General features: G+C 40.4%; 1 protein-coding gene across 3 annotated transcripts in view; it reads right to left on the reverse strand.

Annotated features, from left to right (window-relative positions):
* Window positions 1-21,122, reverse strand: part of SBF2 (SET binding factor 2) — a 322,117-nt gene that overhangs the window by 81,559 nt on the left and 219,436 nt on the right. For all 3 annotated transcript variants that reach the window (XM_084772489.1, XM_084772490.1, XM_084772488.1), the window contains one exon: window positions 18,722-18,790. In XM_084772489.1, coding sequence (XP_084628615.1) covers window positions 18,722-18,790 — 69 coding nt within the window. The remainder of the gene's footprint in view (window positions 1-18,721; window positions 18,791-21,122) is intronic.

Raw genomic sequence — 21,122 nt, forward strand, 5'->3', positions numbered from 1 at the left:
AGCACTCTGTTGACTGAGGGGGTTCCTCTGCTTTTGGTACCCCAATATTCAAAATCTGCTTCAAAAGTGGTTTCTCTTTACATCTCTCAAATCATGGGAAAACCTATCAGCAACAAGAAGGACAGCTGTAAAGCTAGGGAAAAAAAAAAGGTTGCACTTCAGATAGAAAGGGAATCTGCTGAGTCACCAAGTGTTTATAATAGCAGACAATTCACTTCCCACTGCAATAATTTCTTCTGTAATTCGGCAGCTCCCCCACAGATCCCCATCAAGTCTATGACTTCTCAAAAATGTTAACAATGCTGACTACTATAAAGGAAAGAGTGCTGCCTAAGCAAAATTAAACTAGAGAATAGTCTATTCTAAAATAAAATACAAAGTTCATTTTAGGGACAAGCAGTTGATAAAATCTGTGTTCTTATTATTCATAAAGACAGCCATGAGTTCTGCGTTTTCCAATTATAGCAAGCTGTAGGTACCTTAAAACTTTCTAATTCTATCCTACGGCCAGAAAGCCCACACCCTAATTAAGATATTAAAGTCCACTCAGAAAATCAACAAAAGTATCAAGCAATCAAGAGATTACCAGAGCAGGGACCAGAACTATTGAGGGCCACAAGGAGGTGGAAGGACATAAAAATACAGAAAACCCCTACTGCAACAATTTAGCTCATCCACACAGAACATTCTCTCAAACTGTTAATCTGGGTCAAAATGCTTTCCAGCATTGTGAAGCGCAGCAATTTTCGCTATTGATTTTAAAAGAAAAACCATTTTACACAGATAAAGCTATAAAGGTATTCTGCTTGGGGCTAGAAATATAACTCAATGATTAGATGCGTGCCTAGCATGTGTGAGGTCTTAGGCTCATTCAACAGCAACACACACACACACACACACACACACACACACACACACGCGCGCGCGCGCAGTAGTTATGAATGCTGGCCTGACTATGGAACTCTGACAAAGGTCCGTGAGCCTAGGAACTGCATCCCTCCTGTACGCCCACCCACGTGCAGTGACTGGTGAAGTGACATTTAACTTGCAGCTGAACTCCAGCCTGCTCTTGGTCCCACTAATATCCACTGTGCACTTACTACATGCCAGCCACTGCCACAGGTGCTTTTATGTGTATCACCTCCTTCCATCTTTACTATCATCACCCCAGGCTTAAGATCTCAGGACAAGCTGGGGTCAAAACTCAGATTTGATTCTCCTTTTAGGGTTTTCCCTTGTACCTTACGTACCTTTCTATTGCTGTGAAGAGACACCACGACTAAGGCAACTTACAAAAGATAAAATTTATTGGGGGCTTGCTTACAGTTTTGGAATGTTAGCCCATGACCATTAAGGAAAGGAGCAAAGCAGCAGGCGCGGCTCTGGAGCAGCAGCTGACATACCTCCTCCAACAAGGCCACACCTCCTAATCCTTCCATAACAGTTCTACCAACTAGGGACAAAGCATTCAAATATATGAACCTCTGGGTGTTAGTGCACAGGCAATTCCACGAGCTCTCTCAGGTACTCAGCAGCTGCTTACATCATGACCTGCTGCCACCGGGTGCACCAGGTGTGTGCTGCCAGATAAGAGGACCTGCTAACTATCCCAGCTCTCTTTGTTCTGGCATTCCCTTTCTCTACTCCATGCATGACCCTGCCCCCCCTCCCCCCCCCAGCCCCCAGCCGCTCTCTGCCCTCAGGGCTCTGCCCTGTCAGTCTTGCCTGCAAGTCCACCTGTCGGCCTTGGTCCCTTTTCCAGGTCCTCGGTCCTCTCCCCTCCCCCAATACACTTCTTTTATATCAGATCTGTTGCACGGTAACTTCTCAGGGATGCACTGTGGCTACGGCTGCCCTCGCTGCTTTGTATTTCATAACAATGGGGCATTCTTACTCAGCCCCCGTCAACTATAATACACCATAAGAATGTATAGTCACAGCTAAAAGTGAGAAGTTCTGAAGCTGACATCCTATCAGCTGCATGTCGGTTGTGGATTTTGTTTTGGTTATTTAGGAGGTTTATGAGAAGAGAATATGTGTATGACAGAGAGGTGGGGTGGGGGGAACAGGACTTTTATGTAGAAACCAGAGGATGACTTTGAATGACTTGGCTGTCTCACACTGAACCTGTAGCTCACTGTTTGCTTTAGACTGGTTGATCAGCAATCCTCCAGGAGCTGCCTGTCTCCATACCCCTAGAGCTGGAGTAAGCTTGGCTTTAAATGCTTGCTAAGGAACTGAGATTTGGTCCTAGTGCTTAACCCATCAAATACTTTATCTATTGAACCACTCTACCTATTGAACCCCTTGCCCAGGATTTTTATTTTTTAATTAAGCCAAAAGAAGACATTTTATGTAATATCCAAATTTATAATTTTCTTGAAAAATAAAAAGAAAGATATGCTAACAATATTTTTGCATGGCTGCCCTATAGGTAGGAATCCTGCTCTTCCTTTGGCTTGCTTAATTCATTTGCATTCTCTGGTCTCTAGGCATTTAGTTAGCAATTTTTAATACCTTCCTGCATTTCTCTCTAAACTGCCTCATGAGTGCTTGTCTTTTGTGCTAGCCTACTAACAGCCTGTCAATCTCTCAAGTTTTCTTATCTCATTGCTGTAAGTTCCTGAAAGTTTAGTATTGCATACTCCTTAGAGACCAGAGAATAATATTAGTTTAAACTCCTTAACATGGCATTCTAGGCATTCCGTGGTTGATATCAAATTACCTTTGCCATTACACATTTTCCATATTTAATGAGTGACTGGGTTGCCATTACCTTAAAAGGAGGTAATTAAGTGTTTTGCTGTAGAATTCTGTGGTTTTTTGTTTTTGTTTTACATTTTTAACAATGGCTTGAACTTTAAGTATGATTTTCAAAATTTTATTCAAGGAAAAAGTAATCTACAATTTATTTATAATTGTATCTCAGAGATGTGTGCCTTAGTCTATTTGCTGCTTTAAAAAAAAAAAAACATTGGCAAGTACTATGGACAGCAAGAAGATTTTGGATTGATGGTATTTATTTTTTTAAAGATTCTTATTTTTTTAAAATTTTATGAGTATTTGTGTTTTGCCTGAATGTGTACATTTGTACTATGTGTGTGCAGTACGTGCAGAGGCTGAAGAGGGCATTAGATCTCCTGCAAGTGGAGTATCTGTGAGTGGCCAAGTGGGTTCTGGGAACTGAGCTTGGGACCTCTGCAAGAGGAGCATCTGCTCTTCACCTGCAAACCATCACTTCAGTCCCCTTGATGACTACAGGGGCCCAGTGTCTATAGAACCAGCATTAGGAGGCTGAGTGAGGAGGATCCTGAGTTTAAGTCCAGGATAAACTGCATAGTGAGATCTTATCTCAAAACAAAACAAAAACAAAAACCCACATACACATAAATCATAAAGATAAAGGAAGATGTATTCTACTTTTTTGTAACATGGCAAGTGTCCCTATGGTATTTTAAAATATGGAATATCGTTTTACTTTTAAGATCAAGAAGAAAAACAGATAATAGGTAAGCAATATAAATGGATAGATGCAATACTTAAGTAAGATAAAATCTGTATTTGGACTGTGTCTTACTGCGTAGCATGGGTACCTAAGGATACATTATATCTTAGCCATGAATTTTGTTCAGGGGCACAAAGAGATGTGCTAATTCTAAAATATACTATCACAGTCAAGCTTTAAAGCAGTAAAATGAAGCCACTCAAACTGAGTATACAGTTGTCTTAGTAACAAGTAACTGCTCATTGTTATACAACAGTGTATTTCCCTCAACCCCACAATGAGTTACTCTGAGAACTTAAAGCTTACTCCTTCTAAATAAAGTGATGCTGTCCAGATAATTTTCTAAAATCTTAATCCCTTCTTAGGATTCAAATTCCACTTCTGTGGGGTTAGTCTCTCATGATTACACTTTGGCATCTGCACACTCTGATGTCAGTTTCAGTTAACTTTCTTGGAGAGAAAACAGAGCAGGTTTTCACTTTTGTTAAGTGTCTGCAACTCTCCTTAACTCTCTCCATTAAACAAATGACCTTGTTTTTCTAGGAAAACAATGAAGGACTAATGTGTATTTTCTCCACAGCTTTTCTGGTAACACAACATTATCTTTACACTATGAGTCAAGTCATTGAAATGTTTATTGGTAAACTAATTACCTAGCAAATAGATAAGAATTCTGGTCCAATAAAAATGCCTTCGTAATTTGAGAGACATTCAAAATGCAAACAGCAAGCAGAAAAGATTTCAGAAAATGCATCTTAGAACATCTTGAATAGCAACAAACTCTTCATTATTTGCTAAACTTGGAATTTTAAATTGCTGTGTGTATTATCTTGTAGAAAAATTCTTACAAAATTCACAGGTCTTGGGGAGAAAGCAAGCAAAATTTAGTTTAACCATGAGGAAGAACGTTTAATGAAGACACAGTAGCCTGAGTTACACAGTGTCCGCAGGTTTGTGCTGCCAATGAGTTCAGCATGGAACCACTGGTTACCACCTCTCTATGGTGCTCTGCTTCTCAGCTAGTGCTTGAAAATATCTGTCTACATTAGTCACTATTTCTTAAGCTGTACTCCAGTGAGACACTAGTAGGATACTATTTAATTCACTCTAGTTCCCTTTCCCAAGTACACCTGCAATAGTTTCCTAGTGATGAAACCTGGATACCACAACCTGGCCTCAGACTTACACAACGCCAGTTAACAGTGCTGCCTAACGTTTCCATGGCATTTACTATGCATTTCTAGTTATATTTATCTACTGTTGCATTAAAAAAACTACCATGACTTGGAGGCTTAAAAAACAACAATTTGTTTACTTCCCACTAGTCACTAACCTATCTTTTGAAATTTAAACTTATCTCTGGAAAACAACCTGTTATAAGTTACTTTTGAACTCTAAACTCTCAGTGACCTCTTCCCCCATGCTGTAGAGAGAATGCTTTCTACTGGAGGGGCACATCCAACGTTGTCAGCACTCACACAAACATCAACGCCAGACTCTTAGGGACTTCAAAATCCAGCTTGGTGGAAATGAAACCTCGTGTGTAAATTCAATAGTTGTAGGAGAAATGAAGAAGTGGATTGGGGCTACACAGTCCTCTGCAAGGGCAGACTCCATCCTCTCCATGACCGTTTACTGGGCACTCCCCTACTCCTTCCTGCTTGTCTCAGGATTAGGAAGGAGACTGCACTGCTCTTACTGTCAAACACTCCTTTAATCTGCCCCAGTCTGCTGAGAAGAAAATATACTTGGAGGTGCCAACAGAATAAATCAAGTTCTGTGCTACTGTGGAATAAATTACTTTTTGGCTTTGACCCATAATTTTTCACCATTTTCTGGTGCTGTTTAATGGCACTACATAATAAACTAAAAGGCAGTCAAATCAGTAACTTTCATTTGACCGTTATTCCAAGTAGGCACTGTGCATCTACTTGACCGTCCCGCCCCTCCCCCACAATGTGGCTCTTCTGTGCTGCTTACTGTCTGGCTTCCCTCCATTTTGTTCTACAGAGTTCTCCACATTTCTAGGCCGCATTTCTCTTATCTTCTGGCTTAGTCATCTTTGTATAATTTCCTGGAATTTATATTTTAAATTAGATCTATCTCTTAAGTTAAAATTATGCAAATTCTATTTGTTTTCTCTATAGGTCCACAAAGCCCAAGCTATAAATTGGTAGCGTATAGATATTTTGTTTTACATTTTATTATTCATACCAACAAGAAAACCCATAGCAGTAATTTTCTTTTGAGACAAAGTCTTGCTCATATTTACCCAAAGTGGACTGTAACTTTTGATTTTCTACCTCCATCCCTGAGTGTGTAACTGCAAGTATATAAAGCTGGATTGGCTGGTTGATAGTCAACTTGACACAAGTTAGAGATGTATGGGAAGAGGGATTCTCAATTGAGAAAAACGCCTCCATAGGATTTGCCTGTACACAAGTCTGTGGTGCATTTTCTTAATTAGTGATTGCTGTGGTTAGTGCCACCGCCCCTGGGCAGGTGGTCCTGGAGTGTACGCACAAGCACTCTTCCATGGCCTCTGTATTAACGTTCCTTCCCCAAGTTCCTGCTCTGGTTGACTTCTGGGCCCTGCCTGACAGCCTTCAGGACATGGAACTGTAAAACGAAATAAACCCTTTCCTCCCCTAGTTGATTTTTGTCAGTCATTTATCACAGGAACAGAAGCCCTAACTGAGACAGCCACTAAGGCAGCCTTTGATCCTCTGACAAGCTGAGTATCTAGCAACGCTGTGTGCACACTGTTTCTCAGTGGAGCAAGCACCCTTTGGAGGTTACAGGGCAATTTGCCTGTGTTGGTTTTCTCCTTCTCCCAAATGGGTTCTGGGACTCAGGTCTTCAGAATTAGCAGCAGACACCTCTACCTATCAAGCAATTTGTTGGCTCTGTGCCTACATTTTAAAAAAACTATCAAGAAAAGGCTAGAACTTTATAAACATCAGATGTTCCTTTAACACTGAGTATTCTCCAGCTGTGTACAGTTTCTTCAATTAGGGATAAGACTTTCCAGTTCCTTCAAGCATTTGAGTTTTCAGTCTTGTGGAAGGACAGAGAAGACCGACTACAGGTCAAATATTTAGTGACCTTCCATTTTTAAACACAAATAGTTGACATTTACTTAATTAAATATTTTGTTTGTTCTCAGTTCAAACAATCTACAGATGACTTTCTACTAGTGCATCACCAGGGTGGGAAGTGGGCTAGGGAAGGGGGGGGAGGGGGAAAGGAGAGATGAGAGAGGAAGGAAGCAGAGAGGAGGAGAGCCGGAGATAAAGAGAGTGGGGGAGAGGGGAGAGAGGGGAGGAGAGGGGGGAGAGGGAATATGAACATGAACATGAATATGTAAGAATGAGGGAGAAGGGATGGATAGGAGACCTTTCCATGGGCCTCAGAGGACCGCAAAGATCTGTCGATACATTAAGTCTTGTTTTCCTTTCTTTACATTTTTTCCTAGCAATGGGGATAAATTCAAGATTTCAGGCATGCTAGGCCAACACTCTATTACTGAGCCATACCTGCCCCTCCCTCCAATCTTTCCAGTTTTTTACAATCCCTCTCATCCATTACTGATTTGCTATTACCAGCAAAGCTCAGCATACAGTTAGTAAGAACTGGACTCATAGCCTGATCTAATTATTGACTCTAGTATCTATCTAGAAGATTGGTCACTGGTCTTTTTTTTTTTTTTTTTTAAATATTTATTTACTTTGTATACAGTGTTCTGCTTGCGTGTACACCTGCAGACCAGAAGAGGGCGCCATATCTCATTGTGGATGGTTGAGAGCCACTATGTGGTTGCTGGGAATTGAACTCATGACCTCTAGAAGAGCAGTCAGTGCTCTTAACCGCTGAGCCATCTCTCCAGCCCTGGTCACTGGTCTTTACTGCATTTTAATTTATTGATAGGCAGGAGGAGATACAGGGGAGTAGATTGAGCTGAATTTGGTAAGTTATAATTACAACAAAATAGTAACATTCATTTAACGGTCGCTGGGCTTCTAACATTTAACACACTGGGTCAGATTTATTCTCTTAGCACCTTTGTGGAGTTGATACACAGGAGCAAGATACTGGCCAGCCAGGTATGCTGGCAACCCCAGTGCTGTGAAGCTGAGGCAGAAGTAGTCACGCGTTTGAGGCCAGCATGGGCAGGTTAGTGAAGGTCTGACTCAACAGAGGTTAAGAGCACTGGCTGCTCTTCCAGAGGTCCTGAGTTCAATTCCCAGCAGCCACATAGTGGCTCCAACCATCTAGAATGAGATCTGAGATCTGGCACCTTCTTCTGGCCTGCAGGCAATACATGCGGGCAGAGCACTGTATACATAATAAATAAACAAATATTAAAAAAAAAAGTAGAAAGGTCTTGGAATGTAGTTTGGTGGTATACTACTTGCCCAACACACACAGGGTCCTGGATTTCAAAACCAAATGTCTCTGAAATGTAAAATAGAAGCCTGGCAGTGGTGCCACACAACTTTAATCCCACCACTTGGGAGGCAGAAGCAGGTTAGATGTTTGAGTTCAAGGCCAGCCTGCCTACAGAACAAGTTCCAGGATAACCAGGGTTACACAGAGAGACCCTGACTTGGGGGAAAAAAAACAGAGAAAAAAAGTAAAATGGAAACTATGTTCATAGGGCTACTGTGAAGTTTCTGATTTAGTGCTTAGCTGCAATGCTTGGCAGTAGAAAACGGTCAATGTGCATTTACTATCATGACCACTGTCATCATTTCCATCCCTGTGGCACCATTCACAGTGGATAATTAATAAATTACTGATTACTGTCTTGCCATTACTCAACAAAACAACAACAGATAGGGCTGGGCATGGTAGCACATGCTTTTAATTCTACCACTCAGGTGGCAGAGGCAGGAGGATCTCTGTGAGTTCAAGACAAGCCAGGTTTACATGAGTTTCAGGAGAGCCAGGACTAAATAGAGACCTTGCTTTGTTAGTGGCAAGTTTTTCAGCTAAATTTTTTTTTTTTCAGCTAAATTTTTGAGACAGAGTTCTTCACTGAATCTGGACGTCACCAATTCATGTAGAGTGGCTCTCTGGAAGATGCTATCTTTGCTTCTCTGTTAGGATTATAGCTGTGAGCTGCCACTTTTAATGTAGGTGCTGGGGATCTAAATCAAGGTCTTCACGCTTGTGTGACATGCATTTCACAAGCTGAGTCACTGTCTCATTCTCAGATTAGTTTCCTTAAAGGGCACACGCCTATTCACTGTGTGACTTCAGATTACTTCCTACTTTCTCATGTTATCGTCATGCCTGCTTACCTCACTACATAACCCATAAACGGCAGCAGAGGCCATGTCTGGCACCACTACAACCCACAATGCCTACTATGGAGTTCTACACAGGAAAATGGAGATTCTGCTGAAGAAAACTTGTCTACCAAGGTAGTTAAAGTATCTACATTGTTAAATAAACTTGGTCCTTCAAATTCTGTTTGTGCTATCATTTATTTAAACTTTTGGTTTTTAGTCATGAGAAAAGAGAAGTAATTCCTTGTTTTTACCATACTGGAATTCCTTACTTTGGCACACAGGTCAGTTACAGTCTGGCCATAAAGTATCTTTTCCATCTGCCTCCACCTCCAGCAGTGTTCCCTCCCAGTAAGTTTTTTATTTTCTCTGCCTATAATATTTATACATTCTTGCTCTGTTTGTTCTTTACCTCAGCGTACCCATGTATCTTTCTCCAGCACAAACCTAACAATTTCTTTGCAGTGCTCCCTGGTTCAGTGGGAATTACTACATTTTTACAGTGCGTTGATTATGTATGTTTTAGTTTATTAATGTGTCATAATTAGCTTTTACTATATCACCATGAGTGCATGTGTTTTTCAAGAGCAGAGAAGCTTATCTGTTCAGCTTTCGGTCCAATGCGAGGGCTGTGATAGTAGTTCTGCTGTAGTTCCACTAGTTTGTTTCATTTCCTAAACCTTTGGCCATCGTAAGAACTCAAAAAGTTCATAAAAATACTCTGCTGTGGGTGAGACATAAAATGTCCCCCATAGGCTCAAGTGTTGGGGTACTGGGTCCCCAGCTGGTAGCCAAATTGAAAAGTGTGTGGAACCTTTAGGAGGAAGAGCCTTGCTGGAGAAAGTGTGTTGTCAGGGGAAGCCTTTTCAGGTTTATAGCTGTTGATGTTCTGCTTCCTGAGTATAGCTGCTATATGACCATCCAGACTTCAGTGTTTGCACCACACCTTCACCACCACCATGGACTACATCCCTATGGCACTATAAACCCAAATACACTCTTTTCCTTAAAATTGCTTTTGTCGGGGTATTTGATCACAGCAACAAGAAAGCAACCAAGATGTAATCCAATTTAAAAAGAGCATTAATTAAAATATAGAAATTAAAGAAAATTAAAAATTCTGTTAACTATCCACTGGAAAACACAATAATAGGTATCTTTTAAATTTGATGTAAATTACTTCATAATATTTTAAATCACTAGTTTAAATAGTGGACACAAACTAACTTTAACAATGGTAGTTCTGAATTAATTATAATCCATACTTTCTCAGGAGCACTAGGAAAAATGGAAGTCCTTCAAAATTTGAAAGAGAAAGTAAGACACAGGGGAGGTTGTGCTAAAATAGAAGAGAAGTATGCTAACTTTTTATTCCTTTTACCTTTTAAAAAACTTACTTTCATTTTATGTACATTGGTGTTTGGCCTGCACATATGTCTATGTGAGAGTGTCACATCTTGGAGTTACAGACAGTTGTGAACTGCCATGTGGGTGCTGGGATTTGAACCTAGGTCCTCTGGAAGAGCAGTCAGTGGCCCTAACCGCTAAGCCATCTCTCTAGCCCCACATGTTAACTGTCTTAAAGAATATCTTAGTTAGAGTTATTATTGCTGTGATAAAACACCATGACCAAAACAACTTGGGGAGGAAAGGATTTATTTGGCTTGCACTTCCACGTCACAGTGAACATCAGAGAAAGCCAGGGCAGGAAGTAAAACAGTGCAGGAACCAGGAGGCAGTGGCTGAGGCAGAAGCCATAGAAGAGTGCTGCTTGTGGCTTGCTCAGGCTGCTTTCTTATAGACCCAGGACCACTAGCCCTGCCTGGTATGGCACCACCCACAATGGGCGGAGCCCTCCCTCACCAATCACTGATTAAGAAAATGCCCTACAGGCTTGCCTACAGCCAGAAGTTACAGAGGCATTTTCTTAATTGAGGCTCCCTCCTCTCAGATGATGTTAGCTTGTGTCAAGCTGACATAAAAGTATCTAGTACAAAGAACAAGGAGGAAATGAAGGAAGGAAATAAAAGTAAGAACTAACTTTCCAGCCATTCTAAGTTTCTGTGGTTCCGGAAGTATATTTGCTGTAATAACATCTATTGTGTCCAGGCCAAGCCAGATTCCGTGAGTGTTGGTGAATGTTCTCACTCTCAACCCTTTTCCTGCTATTTTTAGGACATTTAATTTTATAGCAGAAAAATGATTCAAGAACTTAAATCACACCTTCCTCCCCATTTTTTTTTGGCCCAATATAGTCCTTTGAGATCTGTTATAGGGGATGAAATATATCTAGACTATGAAGTCTGAGAAAAACAAAATTCTTTTCCTATTTGTAGTCTCTTACCAATTAAAATTAATAACATGAAATATCTGTTCTTTATATTACTGTAAGATTTTCTTACAGAAACAATCTTAATCCTATGAAAAAAAGGCTCATTTGGATTTCACCAGAATTACTTACAGACTGCAATTTTACAGTAGGACAACTACTGTCCATATTAACCACAGCAAGGTCGGTATTCAAGCAGAAACACAGAAAGTATTTCATGTTCTTCCGAACACTTAGTACATTTTTTTTTTGTTAAACATATATAGAAGCTGGAAACTTGTAAATAAGATAATAGTTATTGAAATTATAACAACTAATTAATTAGCATTGACCTTATTCAAAGCTTAGTGAAATATCCTTGCTGGATATGACCATGAAAATGGCTGGGGGAGTGTGGGGCTAAGAATGATGCCAATTCAATATCTCTAGGCAAAACTCCCAAAAGAGTCTCAGAGGTATGACTGCACAAATTGTGACCCATTAAGAAAACACTATGAAGCCGGGCATGGTGGCGCACGCCTTTAATCCCAGCACTCGGGAGGCAGAGGCAGGTGGATCGCTGTGAGTTTGAGGCCAGCCTGGTCTACAAAGTGAGTCCAGGGCAGCTAAGGCTACACAGAGAAACCTTGTCTCGAAAAGCAAAAAAAAAAAAAAAAAAAAAAAAAAAGAAAACACTATGAGAGTTAAAGTAACACCAACACTGACATGTGAGCTTTGGAATCACACACGATGCAGTTTAAATCCTATCGTGAGCAGGGAGTCTTTCTGAACGATACATTCTTCTGTCAAGCCCATTGCTGTGGGTTAGGGAGTGAAAGGCCGAGGGCAGTAGAGTTCATTAAACACGCTTTCTCATTCCTATCACCTTCCTCTGGGCCTACTCTTTACATTGTATTAGGTAAATAGACTTTTGTAGGGGATAACAGTACTTGACATGAAAACACAGCAGACCCTAGCTCCCATTTTGGGAGGCCGAGACTGAAGCAGAAGTACTGGGAAAGGCCTGGCAGTGGCAGGAAGGCCATCACGTAAGAGAGCTCAGGAAATCCTGTGGCCCTCTATGCTTTCATGTTCACTTTCTGCTTCTCGGGGTGACAGACGCTTGTCAATAAAGGCTTTTCAGCTGGTCACCAACTGATTTTCCTATTACACCATTTGAATTTACTAGTAGTAAGCTCTTATGTCCTGAAAATTAAATACTTATAAAAAAAACTATACATTTACAGTATATATTTTTAAGGATGTATATGCCAAAGTTAAAATTTAGGAAGTTAAAGACATGTAAAATTATGAGGAAATATAAAATTTGTCTTAAAACTGAGAAATCATCTCCACATCATTCATACACACACACACACACACACACACACACACACACACACACACACACACCCACCCACCCACCCACGAATGAATGAAATGATCCTCCTAATCTCAGCTTTTGGCAGGTACTGTAGATATGTGCCATAAAACTCAGCTGAAAAAAATTTTATTGTAAAATTAAGAGATCTAAAGATAGCAATGAATACTGCGGGCTTTAGCGGCACAGAAGAACATACATTGAGGGGCAGGGGAGATGACCCAGTTGCTTATGCACTTGCCGGCCAGCTAGTCAAGCCCAATGCGTAATTGTCAGGCTCAACGAGAGACTTGATGAAGACACCTGGCATTGTCATCTAGTCTCAACAACCAGAACACACAGATATGCACATGCACCCACATACACTTGTATGCACACACACACACGAATACAGATTGTATGATTTCACCCATTTGAAATGCCTCCAAAGAATAGACTCAACAGAAAGTAAATTCACTGGTGTCTGAGAGTGGGCATGAGGTTTCCTGCTGGGTGACAGAAGTGTCCTAACACTAGATGGTAGCTAGCAGGCTGTCCTCTGCCCTGATTGTGTCACTATAAACAGAGTGGCAACTTTACTCAGGAGTTAACTATCAGAGGCTGGGTCCTCTGGACGCAGTAGGACAACAATCACCATCATCGCACAATCACAAGGCATAGAATGATATATAACTTATCCATGCTAATAAAACACTGTCATTCATGACCTTGTCAAACTCAGTCGGGGCACAGAGACACACTGGACTACATCACAGACATTAGGCAAGTGGGTTTATAAAAAACTAGCTCAATAACTGTTTCAACCCTTCACTTCAAACATGTGAGAAGAGAAACATCTCTGGTACACAACAGAAAGGTCTGAGTACCATGGCGGCCATCTTGGGTGTATTTCACCATAATTTTACAGTTCTTTAGCTTCTTGGGAGGATACAAGTGATGGGATAACAATTGAGCGGTAATCTGAATAAATTAATAAAATTTAAAAATAATACTTGAATTTTATTTTTAAAGGTTATTTTTGACATTTATTTGGGGTGTGTGTGTGTGTGTGTGTGTGTGTGTGTGTGTGTGTGTGTGTGTGTAAGGGTGCATGTATGGAAGTCAAAGGACAACCTGCAGGAGTTGGCTCTGTTCTTCTACCACGTAGGTGCCCAGGGTTAGACTCAGGTCATCTGGCTTGGTGGCAACTGCTTTTACAACTGAACTATCTCACAAGTTCCCCTTGTTCTAACCATGCATATATAATACATTTATTTAAGAAAATGCCAATGGCTTGGTGGTATTGTGGACCAGACTAATTTTTTAAAAATCAATATTGTATTAGGAAGGCAATTAAGTTAAGTTTCTTGAGGCTATGATAATATACTATCAACAGTGCAGTTCATACATTGTCTGGTGTGGTAATTTTCTGTGTTGAGATGCTCAATAAAGTTTGTTTTTTAAAGATTAAATTTTTGTTATTTTTCAAGACAGGGTTTCTCTATGTAGCCTTGGCTGTCTTAGAACTCACCCTGTAGACCAGGCTGGCTTTGAACTCACAGAGATCCATCTGTCTGTGCCTTTTGAGTGTTGGGATTAAAGGAGTAATTTTTTTAAACGATTATTTTATTTCTATTTTATGTGTATTGGTGTTTTGCCTGTATATGTCTGTGTGAGGGTGTCAAATTCTCTGGAAGTAAAGTTACAGACAGATGTGAGCTACCACTCGGGTGCTAGGAATTGAACCCAGGTTGTTTGGAAAAACAGCCAGTGAGTTTAACTACTGAGCAACCTCTCCAGTGTTCCCACTGGCACAAGAGACAACTTCCTGAACGGAACAGCAACATCTCAGGTCTTAAGATCAACAATTAATATATGGGACCTCTTGAAACTGAAAAGCTTCTGCAAGGCAAAGGACACTGTCAATAGAATGAAATGGCAATCTATAGACTGGGAAAAGATCTTCACCAACCCTACATCTGACAAAGGGCTAAATCCAAAATAAAGAACTCAAGAAATTAAACACCAACAAACAAAATAACCCAGTTGAAAAATAGTGCACAGAGCTAAACAGTGAATTCTCAACAGAGGACTCTTGAATGGCAGAGAAGCACTTAAAGAAATGCTCAACATCCTTAGTTATCAGGAAAATGCAAATCAAAACGACTCTGAGATTCCATCTTGCACCTGTTAGAATGGCTAAGATAAAACTCTGAAGTGACAGCACATGCTGGTGAAGATGTGGAGAAAGGAGAACACTCCTTCATTGCTGGTGGGAGTGCAAACTTCTCCAACCACTCTGGAAATCGATCTGGTGCTTTCTCAGAAAATTAGAAATAATTCTACCTCAAGACCCAGCTATACTACTCCTGTGCATACACCCAAAAGATGCTTCACCATGCAACAAGGACACTTGCTCAACTATGTTCATAGCAATTTTATTCATAATAGTCAGAATCTGGGAACAACCTAGATGTCCCTCAGTGGAAGAGTAGATAAAGAAACTGTGGTACATTTACACAGTGGAATACTACTCAGCTTTTAAAAACAAGGAAATCTTGAAATTTGCAGACAAATGGATGAAACTAGAAATGGTCATCCTGAGCGAGGTAACCCAGACCCAGAATGACACACATGCCAGAAACCTAGCAGAGTTGTCTTCTGAGAGGCTCCACCCAGCAGCACTTGGAAACAGATGTTGAGACTCACAGCCAAACATTGGGTGATGTATAGGGAGTCTTGTGGAAAAGTGGAGGGAAGGAGAAAAGGACCTGGAGGAGAGAGGTGCTCCATAAGAAGACCAACAGAGCCAACTAACCAGGGCCCACAGGGTGCTGAGACCAAGGACCATGCATGGACTGGACCTAGGCCCTCTACACAGATGGAGCTGATGGGCAGCTCAGGCTTCTAGTAATGTGGGTCCTCTAGTAAAGTCAGTGGGGACTTTCTCTGACATGGACTTTGTTCCCAGCTTATTGCTTACTTCCTCCTGGTGGGACAGCCTTGCCAGGGCACAGCGGAAAAGGACATGCTTAGCCCTGATGCGACTTGATGAGCTGGGGTGGATGGGCTCTTTTCTGAGGAATAGGGGAGCGGGAGAAGGGAAAGGGGAGAGAAACAGAGGGTGGGACTGGGAGGAGAAGAAAGATATGAAGTGAATAAACAAAAGGAAAAAATGTACTTATTAAACAAAAGGAAAAAAATGTACTTATTAAGATATTTCTAAAATAGGAAGTAACCAACTACTTTCTGATTAGAATTACTGTTCCACAAGATGAAATCCATAACTGGCAACATTATAGAACCAATAGCCTGTGGCTAGACAAGTCATAGGTCACAGGGAGAACCTACTACCATTATTCTACTAAAGAAACTCAGTATTAAACAGCCTCCTAATGACTTACCATTGCACTCATAAATCAATGCATCTCTCACCCCCCATCTGAGAAGCTGCTACTTGCAGTAGATGGTGAGTAATACAGAGACCCACTAGCCAGGGTGCACAGAATCAGAGACTGCAAATATGAAGCGCCCCCTCCCCCAAGGCTCAGGAATTATTGTGGGAGAGGGTGCAGACAGAATGAAAGCCAGAGGCAGTGGGTGACGAGGAAAGCAGCATTTTCTGGACACAGCAGGACAGCTAAACTCAACGCCGTGATAACAGCATGCACAAGACCAGTTGCAAGGCCAAGCCAGTCCAGATCCCAGCCTGGAGATGAGAGCTGGGTACAAAATCCCACCCCTTGCGCCATGAAGTTATTGACAAATGCTTGCTGTTGGAAGAGGAAGAGTCAGTTTTCCTTAAGAATGTGGCCATGGTCATGTGGAAGACCATATATCCAAGGATATTTGAGCAGTAAAAAGTTTTGTTTTTTGAAGGTTACAAAGTTTGGTGGAGGAGCTAGGAGAGTTGAGGGGTGAATAAGAACATATATGCTTATAAAAATTTAAATTTAAAAAGTATCAGTCAGCCAATTTGTTCATTAACTAAAACAAGGGCTACTGTGGGTGTGAACAGTCATCTATTTTAAGTGTATTCTAATTAAAATTCATCTGAAATTAAAAAAAAAATCAGTCAGCTGAGTCTATTTCCTAAGGCAATGGTGAGCAAGTCCAAGAGTTTACAGTAGCTAGGAAATATGATGCGCATGGCAATTTGTGGCCATGCTAAAGCAATTTACATCTACTTCCTGAATTAGAGAAATCTGTTATGCACTAGAAATAATTTTCAAAAGATGCATATTTAGAAAATATCCAACAATCTGTGTGAGTCACCTTTCCTGACCACTGTGCATTTTTCCTTCTAAATTCCTATCTGTTTTGTCTGGTTTTGATCCTGGAAATGAGTCTTATAAACACCTTCCCTTTGCAAGTGGGAATAATGTCAAGGGTTATTAATAAAGATGCTAAGGGAAAATGTAATAGAAGTGGGTAACAGGCTCATAATCCCAGCACTCAAGGAGGCAGACACAGGCAGATCTCTGTGATTTCTAGGTCAGCTTGGTCTACAGAGTAAGGAGTCCAGACAGCCAAGGGTACATAGAGAAACCCTGTCTCAAAAACAAAACAAATAAACAAACAAACAAAAACCCAGCCCAACAAAAAACCCAACCTTCCCACAAAAAGAAAGAAAGAAAGAAAGAAGGAAAGAGAGAGAGAAAAAGAATGAAATGGGTTCTTAGCCGGATGTGGTGGCGCACTCCTTTAATCCCAGCACTTGGGAGGCAGAGGCAGGCGGATCGCTGAGTTCGAGCCCAGCCTGGTCCTTTCTCTGCTTCTGGAGACTGTTCTCTTTTTTGCTTCAGAGCATGGGACACTGAGAAGAGCTCACTCTCATGAAGTGTCAGGAGTGCTCTGGGTGATGGCTGCCCATGAAGCTTCCGTAATGCCTTAGAAGCCCAGCGGCACTCTAGCAGATAGAAACCCAAGCAAGGCTTGCCAGCACTTCACAGGCAGGGCACCTTCACTGCCAGTGGCCACAGCAATGCCTCCCTAACAAGCCTGACTAAGGAGAGGCCCTCTTCCAGGTCTGCTTTCTTGGGAATTCAGACTTAGTCCTAGAGGTAGAAGCTTCTCTGCCTTATATTCTACTCCTGTATAATTTAGAATTCTCTTTATTTTATTTTAGCAGTTAATTATTAATAGTTCCTTGCATTAAAACTTCCTTAAGCAAGGCATGGTAGCACACACTTTTAATACCAGCTCTTGGTAGGCAGAAGCAGGCAGATCTCATGAGTTTGAAGCCAGCCTGGTCTACATAGCTAGTTCCAGGTTAGACAAGGCTACATAGACCTTGCCTCAACTACCTGCCCCCAGCACCCCCAGACAAAACCAAAACCCAAACCACACAACTTTCCCTGTTCAAATGACTGATACAGCTTCTGGTTCCTACTGGAACCTTGAATCAACTAACTCTAAAGTCAAAACAAATCCATAAAGCGTATGATTTTATTACTAAATTTGATAATGCAGAGAAACAGCATTAGCAGAATTTGTTAGCTTATTGCCATGATCTGGTTCCTATTGCTTATTTTAAAAAGTACTAAATGTATTATTCAGCATGTGGATATTTACACAAAATATAGGTAATAAAGAGAACTTCATAGATTTGTTTGCTGTAAGAGCTAGGGCTAGCAAGGTGGCTCAGTGGGTAAGCACGCTTGCCCCCAAGCCTTTCCATCTGAGTTCAACCCTCAGAACTGACATGGTGGAAGGACAGAGAACCTACCACTGCAAGCTGTCCTCTACAAACTATGGCATGAGGTCACTTACTCACTTACCTACCCCCATACATATATGAGCATGCAAAATAAATACTTATCATAAAAAGAGCTAATATTTTAAATGATGGCACGAACAATAGACCTATAACCATGTATAGAATTCACTTTGAACAGTCCAAAAAATTGACAGTGAATTCTGTGTTCTGTCTCCATGAATCTCATTCATCCACTAGGTGTGTGGTAGTAATGTTCTGGCCTCCTGGGGCTTACTTTCTGTGACGGGGTGAATGTACCCACAAACTGATCTGGAATAGTTTCAGTGCTACAAGGAAGTGAAGCTGGCTGGCACGGGTGAGGTGCTGGACCGGAAGAGGATGGTGACTTAGTGCTTGGTGTTAGACTTCCTGTATATGTAAATATAATTACAGGTGTGTCCTTAGTATAATGAGGGCACAGATTCACATAATGCCATGAGAAAACAGAATACATACATGTAAATCATAACAAGTTTATGTATAGACCAAACAAACTTACCCTATAGAAAGCACTGGTCAGAGGGAGTAATGCTGCGGCAATGTTATATTCTTCTAAACTTGAGCAATCCTTAAAGAAAACAAAGGCGAATGAACATCATTAGGGTATTTATCAGAATCACAAATGTATTACATACCAAGTTTAGGCTACATTGTAACTGTAAGGCATAGTTGGGTAATTTCAGGGAAAAATTGTGTTCCCGAAGCACATTCTTTTAAAAACAAAGTGTATAAATACAGTAGAAAGGATATGCCTTTTATGCTTTACTGGGGTCTGTGTTAAAAGGTGTTTTAATATACAGAAACTTTCAGAGGGAATTTTTGATATACCCAGTATATTTCACTAAGTCAAAGACTATTTTCCCTACATGCTTTACTATCCTTCATATTGGGGTGTGTTTTACAATTGAGTAGAAGTACTATTTTCTTTCTTAGTTATGTATGAAAAGTTGAAATTCACTGAGTTGTTGGGGAACAATAAAAAACTCTAAATGGAAAGACAAAATGGTGCAGTTGCTGAGGAGAAGTGTGGTAGTTAAGTAAAAGTAGAACAAAGCTTCTAATGGAATGTGAACACAGAGTACATACATAAAAACATCTAAGTATGTATATGCCATTGCTGTATGCTATAGCTTATTTACATCTCAATATGAACTCAAAGAACCAAAGACAGGAACTGGGGCTGAAAATATGGCTCAGTGGTTAAGAGACCTGGGTTTGGCTCCCAGCACCTACATAGCAGCTCACAGCTATCTGTGACTCTGGTTCCAGGGAATCCAACACTTTTTTCTGACCTTCATGGCCACTGCATGGATTTGATGCACTCAGATACATGCAGGCAAAAGACTCATACACATAAAATGAAAATAAGTACATCATTTAGAAAAAAGAACTAATAGATGGCACTGGTATTTAGTTATATGTTCACATATGTGACATATATATGCATGTGATATACGCATGTGGTACGTATATGCTTATATGCAATAGAAAATTATTCTGTGTTGAAAAGGAAGGTACTTCTGACACATGCTGTAACATAGGTGGATCTTGGGGATATTATATAGGTGGATGCTTGTAGAGTTATAATAACTACTCCATGGTACCTGACACCCTCTTCTGGCCTGTGTGTGGGTACTAGGTACCCACATGGTACAAGATGCTGACTAAACACTCATTTACATAAAGTAGATATAAATAAAGATATAGGTAAAGTTAAGAAGTGCTTAATAAACAATAGTAGAAAGAAAAATAACTTCAAGAATTGAAAAATGGGATTACATGAAATTTAGCAGCTTTTTATACAGGAAAGGAAACTATTAACGGAATGAGCGGATGTTCTGTAGGACAGTAGAAAATTTTTGCCAGCTTTATTTCAGACAGGAGGTTCATATCTAGATCATATACAGAACTGTAAAAATTAAAATACCATAATCAAACTCTCAACCAATAAACAGAGCAAAGATCAGAGCAGACAATTTACAATTTCTTAACCATCTTTTATAGACGGTCTGTAAATTGAAGGGAAACTTGGAAACCACTATGGAAGCCAGTGTAGAGGTGTCACAAAACAATGGAAGAACTACCATTAAAACCCGGCTGTACTTACTACTCCTAGGCCTTTACCCAAATATTCCATATACTTGGAAAAACCATGTTTATCACTACTCAGCTTTCAAGTAAGGAAAAGAAATCAGCCTAAAATGCTCATCAATAAATGAGTAGGTAACAAAAACATCACACACACACACACACACACGCACGCACACACACGCGCGCACACACACACACACACACACACACACACACACACATTTTATTTGGCCATAAAGAAAAATGAAATTATAAAATTTGCAAGAAAATGGGTGGAACTAAACTATTAAGTGAGGTAACACAGATGCAGAGAAACAAATACCAAATATTATCTCTGATTTGTGAATCCTAACTTCATACATAAATACATTAAATGCATACATATATACATACATACATATGAAGATCATGAAATAAAAAGGCAAAGACATGAGGGCAGCCATGTTGTTTAATGCTCTCTCTGTGTGATCTGTGCTGGTTTTATAGGTATTAAACTGTAATGAATGATTTTTGGCTTTAGATGAAAAAGACTTTTAGCTATAAAAGAAGTATTACTGGAACCATTTTAGTAATGCCTCTCCTTTAGACACACACATGTCAGGAGAGAGGAGGGAGAAGAAGAAAGGCAATCAATATGAACAGGAAAATCAACTGGATGAAAAGAGACTTCAGTGCTTGCCTTGCATTCATAGAGCCTTGAACCTTAGCATCCTCTCCTCCAAACAGGAATATGATTCTGAAGCTAAGTCAGTATGCTGGAGTCATGTTTAGTTTTTTATTTTAAAATAGTTAGGCTACATAAACCTTTC

Source organism: Acomys minous (genome assembly GCF_964271855.1).
Source record: "Acomys minous genome assembly, chromosome: 2".
In the NCBI taxonomy this organism is placed as follows: Eukaryota; Metazoa; Chordata; class Mammalia; order Rodentia; family Muridae; genus Acomys; species Acomys minous.